Source organism: Nematostella vectensis, chromosome 13 (genome assembly GCF_932526225.1).
Source record: "Nematostella vectensis chromosome 13, jaNemVect1.1, whole genome shotgun sequence".
NCBI classification, from domain to species: Eukaryota; Metazoa; Cnidaria; class Anthozoa; order Actiniaria; family Edwardsiidae; genus Nematostella; species Nematostella vectensis.
The window spans coordinates 2,619,098-2,632,485 of NC_064046.1; the positions used below are offsets into that span (position 1 = coordinate 2,619,098).

Below are 13,388 nucleotides of genomic sequence, written 5' to 3' on the forward strand. Positions count from 1 at the left end.
TACTTGTATTTTTACCCCTAATACTTTCTTTTTCTGCTGTAGAAGGCTACCATAACCAATCCCCCTGTTTCTTAGTACCCCTTGGTGGTTCCCCCTTGGATACCCCCCCTGTTTCTTATTACCCCCTGGGTCCCCCCGATCCTTAGTATTCCTTTCGGGTATAACATTGGAGTCATATTTCCTCCGCTATAACTCTGAGAAAAGGCAACAATAAAGTAGTTAGAAGGGAGAATTATGCAATAGCCTACCTGTAGGCTTTGATAGTTTTTTTCCTCCCCCTGTCCCTGCAGAGTACATTATTGAAGATCGCGGCTGTGGTATATGATCTCAAGGTTTTTGTGCCGGAAAAACCACCCAAGCCTACAGGTAGTCTATTATGCAAAAGACAACCCCTTCTGCCAATATTCAGCTTCCAAAAACAAAACAGGGCTGAATCTATGCCTTCCAGAACTCAATGTATAGGCAAAGATGGGGGGTTTTCTTGGGTGGTTTTCCAACTTGCATTATCCACTCTTTTCTCTGTGGAATCAAAAAGCGATACATAATGAGTAAAATAATATTTCCTATCTACTTTTCACATATTTTGTTTGAGGAAAATATTATTTGGCCCTATTTCATGAGATTTTTATTTTTAGCCTCGTTTCCCTGCCAGACACAAAAATAAGAATTTTGAAATTAAAATATTATACATAAAGCTACCGATTCAGGATGGCTTTCATAACTTTTTCATAATACATTGGTATATTCTACAAATTGGCACTATTATTTGTCCCTCAAAGTGGTAGTAAAAAATTGCTCGGCCCTTGGACCTTAGTTCTCAAAGAGTACTAGAAACGCGAGTTACAGTAGACAAAATAAATCAAGTTTCATTTTTTCTCTTGGAGGGTTTAAGAGAATATTTTTTTTTATCGGGGTGTACAAAAGGACAATGACAAAGTTGATCAATCGATCTCCTCGATGACACATTGCTGAAATTCCCCGAATGGCCCTGAACCTGACAGGGGAATCAGAGTCATCATGAATCAGCTCATTTTATGTTTCCTGGTTAGCAGCTGATGAGGAGCTTTGGGGAGCTAAAAAATCGGAGGCTCCAATTCCGACCTACGGATTCCACCCGCAGCTAAATTAACTTTTTAGTGCACCAAAGCTCCTCACTCCCGCATTAGGCGGGAGTCTCAAGATTTTGAACCTTTTCTAGAGCCTAATTTTCTTTAAAATGTCCATACATTTACTGTATTCTCCCGCATTAGCTATCTTGGTACTTCTGATACATTTCACTGCATTTTCTCAAGATCTTTTCTAAAGCGAGGTTGACAGCTATGCATTCACTCGGTACAACAATAGCTGACATGTCGTCAGCTTATTACTTGTGTCAGGGTTGAAAAAGCTGTGTCGACCTGCTTGGTTTCTATTGCTTTAAAAATCTTAATAAATGGGTAAAATTCGATCAATACTTTATCAATCGTAAAAATCGTGAACTTTCTTTACAGTGAGGACACAGAAAGCAGGCCATGCTGAACAACTTTGTCCAATCAGATTCGGCTTGAAAACCGTAAACAAAAAATGTTCAGCCAATGAGAAACGACGGACGTTGTTTATTTGGTACGTGTAGTCGGCCGTTAAATACGGCCGACTACACGTACCAAATAAACGGACCTGTGCGTTTCTCACCATTGGCTGAACTTTTTTTTTTCAAAATGCTAACGGTGTTAAAGCCGAATCTGATTGTTCAAAGTTGTTCAGTATGACCCGCTTTTTGTGTCCTCACTATAAAGTGCCGTCGATTTTTAACGGTTTCTAAACTCAATCGATAAAAATCAATCAACTATCATCGATTTTTTTTTTCTATTTTATCGATTGTCAAATCGGTTTCGATTTTTAAGACCAGCGGTCTGAGTTCGTCGAGATTTCTCGGAAAAATGATGTTTGGGCGCCCTATCTCAAAACTAAAATGGTAATAGGTATGGGTGACCTCAGTACCCTGTGAAAGTTTGAAGCAATTTGGATAAATATTTTTGGCGATAGAAGCCGAAAAGTAATTTTTCGTCTCCCGCACCCGGATTTGAGACAATTTCGTGGTTGTTAGAAAAAGACTAAAAACCGGTTCGCAACGCGTGATAAAACATTTGCAGCTTACATAAACCTAAAGAATAGATAATAAGGATTTCCCAGGCTGAAAGATAAGCTGTTCTTTCAGCACCTTATTATTTTACGCGATTTTATTTTATTTTATGTTTTTAGATGACTTTGAAAAGCCTTGAAATGATCGTGTAATATCGCCGATGAGATGTGGATTTGGCAAAAATGATTGCATTCATCGAAAAGAACATCATTTCTACTTTTCATATGGGAAATAAAATTTAGGGGCAAATAAAATACGACTTTTTTACAAGCCGAAAGATGACCCCCACTTGACCCTAATTATAAACAAATGCCGACTACTGTACGGGTTTTCCGCATTCAAACAACGCCTTCAAATCTCCAGAAAAACAAGAAAGAGCGTTCAAATCAAAAGAAATATACTGTCGGCAATACTAAAATTTAATGGTAATAATTTCATAGCATTTATTGCATTAAATTGCGATTTTTAGGCTCGCGTGATATTGTTTGCTGCCATGCATACGTAATAGAAGCGTGACAAACAAAGCGACAAGCATAAAATACCTCGCCATGGCTGCAATAAGACTTTTCTGATAATTACTTATTAAAAAGAATAACGTCCAAAAGAAGAAAATGAGAGTTTTGCCTGTTTTTATTTAATTAACAAGCGATACTGGCAGAATTTTGTACAGTTTTAAATTGTAATTAAACAAAAAGCTTGATCAAATTGTCCAAATTCGCTTATTTTCAAAGCCTTTGTTCAACTACAAATTTGATCAAATAAAAATACAAATTATGCAAGGACGCTGAGACATTTGCGATATTGAGGCATCTCACCGTAAGCTGTTCTCCTTTTTAGTAAAAGAGAGTATTGAAGTGTAAAAACTTACTCTGGTCTTCACAACAGAACACAGGATTACCGACTCAGAAATCTATTTCATGTAACCGAAAAATATATAATCAGGACCCAAGAAATCGTGGATTTATTTTGCGCAACTACATCTTTGAATAACATCCACGAGCGTGGCTACAAAAGAAGCTTTGCGTCGGGTTGCTCCGGGCACTTGAAGCTCCAGCTCTTTGCAGATAGTGGGAAGGGTGGCCACTGAAAGAAAGATGATCCTGGACTTGGAGTACAAGTGGCACAAGTCGATGCCGTTCGCTTCTATTGGGTGATTGAGTTGGCATCCATCTAGGATGGCAGCTCTCGTACGGAAGTAGGCGGCTGCCTCCTCCGCAGCCTCTACTGCCTCCGCATCCTGTGTTATTTTCGGGAAAAATACACCTGTACATGGCCCGGTAATAGGAACTCGCTGATTTAATCGGCGTTCCCCTGTATAGAGATGCAGCTTGTTGATTCTATCACTTCATTCCCAATTAATGGTACGCCCCCCTCCTCCCCCAGACTACTTTTTGGTGGTAGCCAAGCTTGCCGGGAAGGGGACTCCGATAAAAACAGACGGGGGTGATCGTCGGCAAAATTGATTGTAACCCGTTAGGGATGGCACTTCAGGCGTGGTCAACAGAAATTATTTCCTCTAAGAGATGGAAAATTGGGTGAGGTCGAAGGAAGTTTTGCCCCTAAGGGATAGCAGAATCGAAAAAAAAAACGTTTAACACCCCCTTAGGAATAGCAATTAATCGAATTTTATACCCTAAGAGATAACAGAATGAAAAAAAAACGTTTAACACCCACTTAGCAATAGCAGTCCCTAAGAGATAGCAAAATCTGAAAAATCCTCCAACACCCCCTAAGAGATGGTAGAAATTGGTAGAAGTTGGTAGAAATTTTATACCCTAAAAGATATGACGATTACCCCCGTCTTCATTTTTAGGCCTTAGAGGTCCACCAGATGTCGTGCAAGGCCTTAGTGGTCCACCAGATGTCGTGCAAGGCCTTAGAGGTCCACCAGATGTCGTGCAAGGCCTTAGAGGTCCACCAGATGTCGTGCAAGGCCTTAGAGGTCCACCAGATGTCTTGCAAGGCCTTAGAGGTCCACCAGATGTCGTGCAAGGCCTTAGAGGTCCACCAGATGTCGTGCAAGGCCTTAGAGGTCCACCAGATGTCGTGCAAGGCCTTAGAGGTCCACCAGATGTCGTGCAAGGCCTTAGAGGTCCACCAGATGTCGTACAAGGCCTTAGAGGTCCACCAGATGTCGTGCAGGGATAGATATTCTAGTCTAGAATGAATGTCTGTAGTACCTGTTTCATTAAATAGAATCATTCTAACTGCTACGTTTGTTCGTGTGTTACTAAATGTATAGTTCCAGAAAATATCCATACCCCCCATTGAGGGGATTGGAAATTCCGGGGGGTGGGGGGATCAAACACCCAGGAATTTCCAGAGGGGAGGGGGGGGTAAAATGCCCTTTTTCCTTAACAGTTACCGTCACGGCAAAAAAGTCCGCGTTTTCCATTAATTTTCTAATTGAGAAAACGTATGGAAAATCCGCAATAATCTTGAATATTCTTTGGATTTTCCCGTCTTGGTAAAATTTAAGATTTTCCATGGCGTTTTTCTCGCATTTTCCACATCAGATAATCTCGCATTTTCAGGCTCCGTTAATTTGAGATATTCCATGCATTTTCCAGGCATATTCCTTGGCAAGAAAATTTTGAAAAATCCATTGCGTTTTCCCGGCGTTTACCGAGAAGGATAACTCGAGTAATCCAAAGCATTTCTGACCAGAAAACGCATGAAAAGTTAACCCCGTATAATAACCCCGTTTGGTCGCATTTTCCTTGCATATTCCTTGGCAAGAAAATTTGGAAAAATCTATTGTGTTTTCCCGGCGTTAACCCAGAAGAACAACGCGAGTAATCCAAGATTTCCCTGACCAGAAAACGCATGGAAAATTAACCCCGTATAATAACCCCGTTTGGTCGTATTTTCCTCGCATTTTTCTTGTTAGTAAAATTTTGAAAAATCCGTCGCTTTTTTCCGCCATTTACCGAGAAGGAAAACGCGAGTAATCCAAAGATTAATATTGTCACCTGTGAAAAAGCCAAATAGCCTTTATCCTAAATCTCGATAATGTTATGTGTTAGTTTGCTTTTCAACTCAAGTTTAAGATTGAGAAAATGCGGACAAAGTGTATCCTCCTTTGTATGTGTGTTTATTATACGCGCCTCTCAAGGCACGTTGATTTGGTAAATTGTAAATTTGCGCCATTAAACTGAAGCCCCAACGGCATAAACTAAGTTCAATTTACTCTGTGCTTGGCTTCCAAGGTATAACCGACACAATCGAAAACAACCAAGCGTTCGACTGTGTTCGATTTCCTAAAGAAATCCTTTTTTATAATTAGATTCTGTTTGATTATTGAACATAATTCGATGGTCTTTGGTTATATAAGTATTTGATTGAATACTTGAATGTTCAAGTTGTTGAATCTGGATATGATAAATAAGTACAGACTGGGCAAAGTAAAATAATATAAAACTTGTTTCCTCTCCCTGCCCGTGTCATTTTGGGGCCACTTAAATAAACATTTGTTATTATTAACTAAAAGGCTATAGAAAATATAAGTAACCTAGTGCCTCTGACATTGTAAACATAAAAGAATATTAATAAACATAAGTACAGTAGTTTGTGATAACAAAATGCTCCGAAGAATGTAGGAGTATACCTTGTTGTCTTCCATACATGTATTGTCATATAAAAAAAAACATATTATCAGAAATAATAAAAATACAGACAATAAAATATAATGCCACCCGCCCACAATTTTGTTTGTCTAGAAATCGGGACGGGAAACACCACCTAATAATCCCAAATAGTTGTAATTTGCACCCACTCATGGATCATGGTCTCCTTACCCTGAGCATAAGCTCTATCTCATATAACAAAAGCGTTTAACATTTTAAATGTCCATTTATCTATTCATTGCAGAAATGAAATAACACCAAGTGTCTTTTGCCACAGAGGAGAGAGAAGCAAAGCCAGGATGCAACATGATGATGGGTCATCCTTCTGGTACTTTGAAGACCTTGGGGTCTTTATGTCAACAACTAGATGTAAGGCATGAAGGGACATGATTGCTTCAATTGTAGACTCTGGGATTGTCAGTAAGCAAAGCACCAGGAGACATTATAAAGGCTTTCCATGGCTGGATCACTGGAAAACCTGAGTAGTAGTATCTTGAATTTCATGGCATTTCATACAGCCTTTCTTGCCATGCATCTACTAAACACCCCTGATAAAAACCTACTTTTTTTTGAGTTACTATAGCCTAAATATGTTCTTATATGAGAAGTGCTCAGTGATATTTTAGGCTATTTACTTTAGGCTCTTCCTCTTATAGTAGATTTTTATATTTATATGAAGTTCTTATAACATTGTCTGGCAGACTTCTTGATTTTTTCCTGACCATCTTCATCTCTAAAATTATGAACCTGCTCCAAATACTTGGCCTAATAGGTTCTTATACAAAAATGGGGTTCTAATTTGAACATTTTAGGCAAACAGGTTCTAATACACAGGTGCTTAATTATGTTCAAAGTTCAATTATGTTCTATTTAGAAAAGATTTTTCTTTTTGGACCCTCACCTTGTGGCATTTATTTATTTAGTAATGCTCATTTAGTTATTTTTTTATCTAATATTTTTTAGAGAAGCTCAGCAATTTGACTAAGTGGAAGAGGTATTGCACAGTTTCTTTTATACGAAAATTATATTATTGTTACTAGAAATGAGGGGGTTATTAGGTATTCTTTTACGTTTCAATTGTTTATGCGAGTTATTATAGTTTATAATTGTTTAAATACTTATTTGAGTGCGATTACAAGTTTTTATTTAATATGAACGATTATAATGACATGCTGTTTATTCAAAGTATGAGACTATTTTTATAGTAGATAGGATAAGCAGGGAACGTTTACAAGAAACTATTTATGTGCTATGTGGTAAAACTGGCAAAACTGGCGGCCATTTTGAAAAAGTTTGTCTCTGTCATCAGTGATGGACTCGAATGTCTTATGATATAATTCAAGTATTTAGAATAAACAAGGGAATATACAAAACAACAGTGGGTAAGTCTAAATCTCCTATTGGATAGACTATATATAAGATTTCAGGGACTCATGCCAGCTACAGTAGAACCCCGCTGACTCGAACTCTGAAGGGAAGCAAAAATCAGTTCGATTAAGCGGGGAATTCGAGTTAGCAGGGTAGAAATCGATCTACTTGTGTGAAATGGGAACCATTAGCAGCATTAGGTTTCAATCATTGTCCTATGCTGATGTTGATGGGAATTCGATGGGGAGTCTTACTTACTTTACTTGTTCTTTCAAAATTTGAATTTCTAGCAAAATTAGAAGAGTAATAGCAGGAGCCAATCATTTGCGCAAACGAATTGTGGTACCAAAATCTGAGAACTAGACATCTCCTAGAATTGGCAATTTACACTCATTGTAACAGTGGGCTCCTTCTATTATCCTAAAAACAAACAGTCTATGGAAAGGTTATTTGCAGAAATAGGTCAATGGTACAAACAATGTATTGAAGGACTCCTGACTAAGCCTGTTAGATTATAACACTGTTAGATTATATATAAGTGCATTTACTTAAATGAATAAACAATCATTTGTTGCATTATTAACCATACCTAAGTATTACTCTACTGGTTTGTGGCATTGTTAACAAATGACTCATCACTGGGTTCATTTAAAGGGTCTAATCTTTGTTCTTTTCCTCCATCACATGAAGCTTTCACTGTGTTAAGACATGTATGGCACAAGAAACTCAGATTTTTCTGCAATCACCACCTTTGAATTAATTAAGATATGTATATATAATCTTGAGTTGCATTGTAAATGCCATATCATAACACTGATTAGGGCAAAAAATAATTTTCTGAATTTTATTACAATGCTAGCTGTACGTGAATGTGCCTTCTCTATGCTAGTTATGCTCTCTACTCCCCAAAGGCAAAGCGTTTTGGTAGAATTTTGCAAAAGATAAGGGGTAAATTTGCTGTTACACCAAAAGTGAGCCATAATAACAATATAAATTGTTTTCATTCTTCACGGCATTTGTTATTTTACGTGCAAAGTAAGCAAAAATATATATTTATGCTTTCATATTTTTTAGCAAACACAGTTTATGGAGACAAAGGAGAGGGGTATAGAATACCGGACATGGAATTAGAACATTATTTCAGTACTGTAAGCTACCAGGCGCAAAAACACTACGAAGACAACGTATAAGCTTAACTTATCAATACTGATCAATACTTTATCAATCGTAAAATTCGCGAACTTTTACTACAGTGAGGACACAGAAAGCGGGCTATGCTAAACAACTTTGTCCAATCAGATTCGGCTTGAACACCGTAAAAAAAAAGTTCAGCCAATGAGCAACGACGGACGTTGTTTATTTGACCTCGTACTTGTAGCCGACCGTGGAAAACACGGACCTGTTTCATTGGCTGAACTTTTTTTTTCCAAAATGCTTATACTGTGTTAAAGCCGAATCTGGTTGTTCAAAGTTGTTCAGCATGACCCGCTTTCTGTGTCCTCACTATAAAGTGCCGTCGATTTTTAACGATTTCTAAACTCAATCGATAAAAATCAATCAACTATCATCGATTTTTTTTCTATTTTATCGATTGTCAAATCGGTTTCGATTTTTAACGATTGACTGGACCGGGGAAGGATTAAGGAAAAGTTGGGAAAAGCAAACCAATAAGGTGTGAAAAGACAAAACAAGATGTTTGATGCTTGTATTTAGAGATGACAGTGTCAGGAGATTTAACTTTTTAAAGAAGGGCTTTGTATAGGCACCGCCAAGGTGGGAAAGTAATGATTCGGATGTTGTTGTTTTTTTATGTAAAAGAAATATAGGTATAGCGGTTCAAATTTTGATCCACGAACTACTGTACAATAGTTAAGCTAAGGTAAAAAGGGGAATTGCAAAGGGTCAAGAGTGTATCTGTAGAAAGAAATTTCCTTTAGTGATCATACCAATGACTGTTGAAGCTTTTGATCGGATTGTTTTGATGTGCTGTTTCCAAGGGGGAGACTTTCATGAATAATGGCTCCCCTACCAGTAATCAAAGAGTATTGCCAACGCGAGTTACAGTATACTGTTATTGTTAATATAAAAAAAAAGAAAAAATCAAATTTTATTTTTTCTCTTGGAGGGTGAAAGAGAATATTTTTTATCGGGGTGTACAAAAGGACAATGACAAAGTAGATCAATAGATCTCCTCGATGATACATTGCTGAAATTCCCCGAATGGCCCTGAACCTGACAGGGGAAAAGGGAGGTGGCATTCAGTCATCATGAATCACTCTGATTCTTTCATTATTATTTGTGTCATGTTTTTCTGTTGAGTCGTAATGACGCTCTAGCTATCAAGCGGTAAGATAACTCGACATGCTGTGCAACACAACGCCGATATGACACTCCTCCAAGGGGATTCATTCAGTAAGCAAGTCAATGCTATGCCCCCCTAATTGCCTTTTTTGATGCCCAAGGCACATAAATACCCCTCTATGAATGGTAAGCCAGTGTTTCGTAATCCAGCTAGTCAGAACCTCCGAGCTAACGAGAGGTAAGAGCAAAAGTTTTTGTATCGGGAGGATTTAGAAATGGGTGATTTTTATGAAGATGGACTCATGATTTTGTAGTTATAGTTTTACTTTTTTGCTTAATTGAAAACTTTGCTAGAACTTTATTTGAACATATACTTATGCTTTTATGATTTTATGATTTAGATCGTTTTTATTCTACTACTACTATTTTATCCAAAACTATTTTCATCTATTCTTCTATTTTTTGCGCAAAGGCTCAAGCATTTCGTTCGAAGATCGCGTGACACACTTTTTAGAATAATGATCATTGTCAACTTTTTTTAGGTAAAACCATGGCTCTTAGAGCAGTAATACTGGCGGTGATTATTTCTGTCACAATTGCTGCACCAACTGAATATGCAAGAGGTCCACCAGATGTCGTGCAAGGCCTTAGAGGTCCACCAGATGTCGTGCAAGGCCTTAGAGGTCCACCAGATGTCGTGCAAGGCCTTAGAGGTCCACCAGATGTCGTGCAAGGCCTTAGAGGTCCACCAGATGTCGTGCAAGGCCTTAGAGGTCCACCAGATGTCGTGCAAGGCCTTAGAGGTCCACCAGATGTCGTGCAAGGCCTTAGTGATCCACCAGAGACCGAGCAAGGCCTTAGTGATCCACCAGAGCCCGTGCAAGGCCTTAGTGATCCACTAGAGCCCGTGCAAGGCCTTAGAGGTTCACAGAATAAACGTTTTTGGTACCTGTCTCATTAAAGAGAATCATTGTAATTGCTACGTTTGTTCGTGTGTTACTAAATGTACCTCCGACCCCCTTAATAGAGGAGGTGTGGATATTTTCTGGAACTACACAATTAGAATACTTTACTCACAAGGTTGACAATTTACCGTGATATTTTAACATATTGAGAACTGCCGGCATTTAGCAGCATATTACAGAAAATTTGTGTGTAGCACTATGTGGCACTTATATTACGATTTTATATTATATTTTTTAGTTCGACAATTTACTGGATTATTTGAAAGTGTAGTTCCAGAAAATATCCATACCGCCCCTATTGAGGGGGTCGGAGGTATATATGACCCCCCCTGGAATTTCCAACCCCAAAAAATAAATACACATGACTGTTATGGGAAAAGGGCATTTTACCCCCCCCCCCTCCTCCTCCTCCTCCTCTGGATCTTCCTGGGCGTTTGAACCCCACACACCCCCGGAATTAGGCGTTTCCAGACAGTGAACCCAAAAAGCCAGAAAAGTGCTCCCAAAAACACCCAAAAAGTGCTTAAAAAGTGCTCCACAATCAAAATAGTGCTCAAATAGTGCTCATTGGCGAAAAGAAAATTACCCTATATTTTTAAAACAATTTAGAGATAAATTGTGTTTTAATTAATAATTTGAATAAAACTAAGAATATTGCTTTTAATAAATACATGCATTAGAGTATCTTATATTGTTGTTCATGAAAGGGTAAATCACAATTTAGTGTATACAACTAACTGTATTATAAAGGACTTTGTTCTCTTTTGTGTTTGTTTACCTTTGTTATTTGGATACTACTGAAAACAATGTTCATTTACAAACATCACCAATGCAGGGGCTCATAAGTAGGGCCAATCAACTTCCCCACATTCTAGTACTATATAGGTGTCACAGCGTTTCCTAGGATCAGGCTATTTTTAGACTCGCGGATTAGTCAATCAGATGACAGGGCGGAATAATTGACTTTGTCTCAAGGAATCCAAAATGGCGGTAGAAAAGGGGGAAAACGACGCTAGTTTTTCAAAGTCTTCCTACATCGTCATATGCCTCCTAATTTCAAAATCCTTTTAGCCAGAGAGAAAAAAACATTTTATCACTAGCCTTGTACTATTTATTCCTCCATAAGTGGACTGAAACTTTGTTATGAGGACATTTTTTCTTGCTTTTGCAAAAAATAAGTGATAATTTGTATCGATCCATATAGCTGAGAGGCGATATTATCATTCATAAGGTTTTTGATACTGCTAACTAACTAACTAACAATAGTGTAAGAAGTAACATACAAAAGTTTATGTCTTGTTTTTGTTAAATATTTTTATTAAACGAGCTCTTCAAAGCTGGAACTGTGTTTGTATCAACAACCATGACCTATCCTCGACTGACTGTCCTGATCTGGTAATAAATATCCATGCAAAAGTATACTAACATAAAAGGCAACCTCAATATGAATATTTGTGTCTTTTTGTAAATTCTATTTCCATTTAATTAAAATATATATATATATACTTGTTATTTATGATCTGTTATGAATACTTTGATCAAATTTGACTTTCCAAAAAAAGAGGATAGAGAGGATGTGTATTATAGTGACTATCCACTGAAGTCGTTTCTAATGTGACATCTTGGCTGACCAGAAACTATAATACGTTTTGTAATCATTACAAAAAAGGCAAGGAAGGTATAAAAGCATGCAAATATAATGTAAGACTTTCCACCATTATAGTAATGCACTTTTAGTAATTGTTAAATCTTTCAGAAAAGCTCTTGTGGGGAAGATTATGCTGCCACTCAAACAGTCTATTATTTTCCTGTAATAATAACAGTCTGTTATTTCGCTGTAATAGATAAAATTATATGAAATGATAAGGAAAATATCCTGAAGTTTTTCTTTTATCTGCTACATTCATGAATGTGTTTTGCTACTCAAAAACTTTATTGTTGACTTTTGTTTACTGTAAAATTACTTAGTTTACACAACTCCCTATTATAATTATCGTTTTTTCACTTAATTATTATTGAAGTTGTTCATATTAGCTGCAAACATGCTACTCTTACTATTAAATATCAACTGCAGGTTTTGGCCTGCCAAAATATAGTGTATTAAAAAGCACCTCTAAATGGTGTCAACATTTTTCTTAGTCTGTGTTTGTCCCTAACTGTTGACACAGTCCACAAAATCCAGCAGGATAGAAGTTGTCAAGTGGTTTTCTTCCTGGGCTTATTTGGCCCATTTGTGTACATTCATTTTGGCATGGTGTTAACACAACTTCTAAGAATCTGACATTTTTTTGGTGCAATGCCAGATTTTTCTCTTCATGGACTGAAGCAGGGCACCAACAAATCAAAGCTTGTAAATCTTGGTTATCAAAGTCATAGTATGAAATATGTCCAAGCTATTGACTTTTGCCTTGATTCTCAACATCTTATCAAACCAGGAAATAATAGCCACAAACTAGGGTATTTTGAAGCTAAGTCAAGGGAGTTGGTAGCTATATAGGGTGAATATGTTAACCTAATGTTGTTATGGGAGGGCTTTGCAGAGCTCTTGGTCAAATGTTATTTGACCCATTCAAACCAAAATGGAATGTTGAAACAGCTATTACTTTCTAGGCATGTGGACTAAAAAAATCAGACAATTTATATTGTAACAGTTATATTGATCATGACATTTCTATATCCTTCCTCTAAATATTATTTTTCGTTGTAAATCCTTTTGGTTGATTGGCTTGCCAGGCTTGGTCATATGAGATGCTTTCACCACTTCCAAATCTTAGGACACTAAAAATGGACTCCAGAGTGCTACCACTGACACGAAATGAATGGACTGATGAAATAATCATCATAATCATCACACAATTGGCACAATGATAAAGAACCATTCAGCAAACTAAAGGAAACCAAGGATTACAATCCATAAATCCCATGTCTATATACAAAAAAAGGTTATGTCAGTCTAAGAAAAAGTCTTATAATATTTGATAAGGGGTCCAAGCACCAGGAAGAGCC

The 13,388-nt window shown here is 37.4% G+C and overlaps 1 protein-coding gene across 2 annotated transcripts; it reads left to right on the forward strand.

Moving 5' to 3' along the window:
- Positions 1–9,496: 9,496 nt before the first annotated feature.
- On the forward strand, positions 9,497–10,397 carry LOC116618786. Of its 2 annotated transcripts, XM_048720750.1 has the most exons (3): positions 9,497–9,655; positions 9,960–10,040; positions 10,071–10,397. In XM_048720750.1, the coding sequence occupies exons 1-3, from the start codon at positions 9,601–9,603 to the stop codon at positions 10,376–10,378; spliced, it is 444 nt and encodes a 147-aa protein (XP_048576707.1). In that variant the 5' UTR covers positions 9,497–9,600; the 3' UTR covers positions 10,379–10,397. The 2 variants fall into 2 exon arrangements, with proteins under 2 accessions (XP_048576707.1, XP_032238766.1); XM_032382875.2 differs by having other exon boundaries at positions 9,499–9,655; positions 9,960–10,397.
- Positions 10,398–13,388: the final 2,991 nt, after the last annotated feature.

Coding starts and splice junctions, on each gene's coding strand:
- LOC116618786 (XM_032382875.2), top strand. CDS start 9,601: ATGGTAAGCCAGTGTTTCGTAATCCAGCTAGTCAGAACCTCCGAGCTA. Junction 9,656..9,959: donor AACCTCCGAGCTAACGAGAG/GTAAGAGCAAAA, acceptor AACTTTTTTTAG/GTAAAACCATGGCTCTTAGA.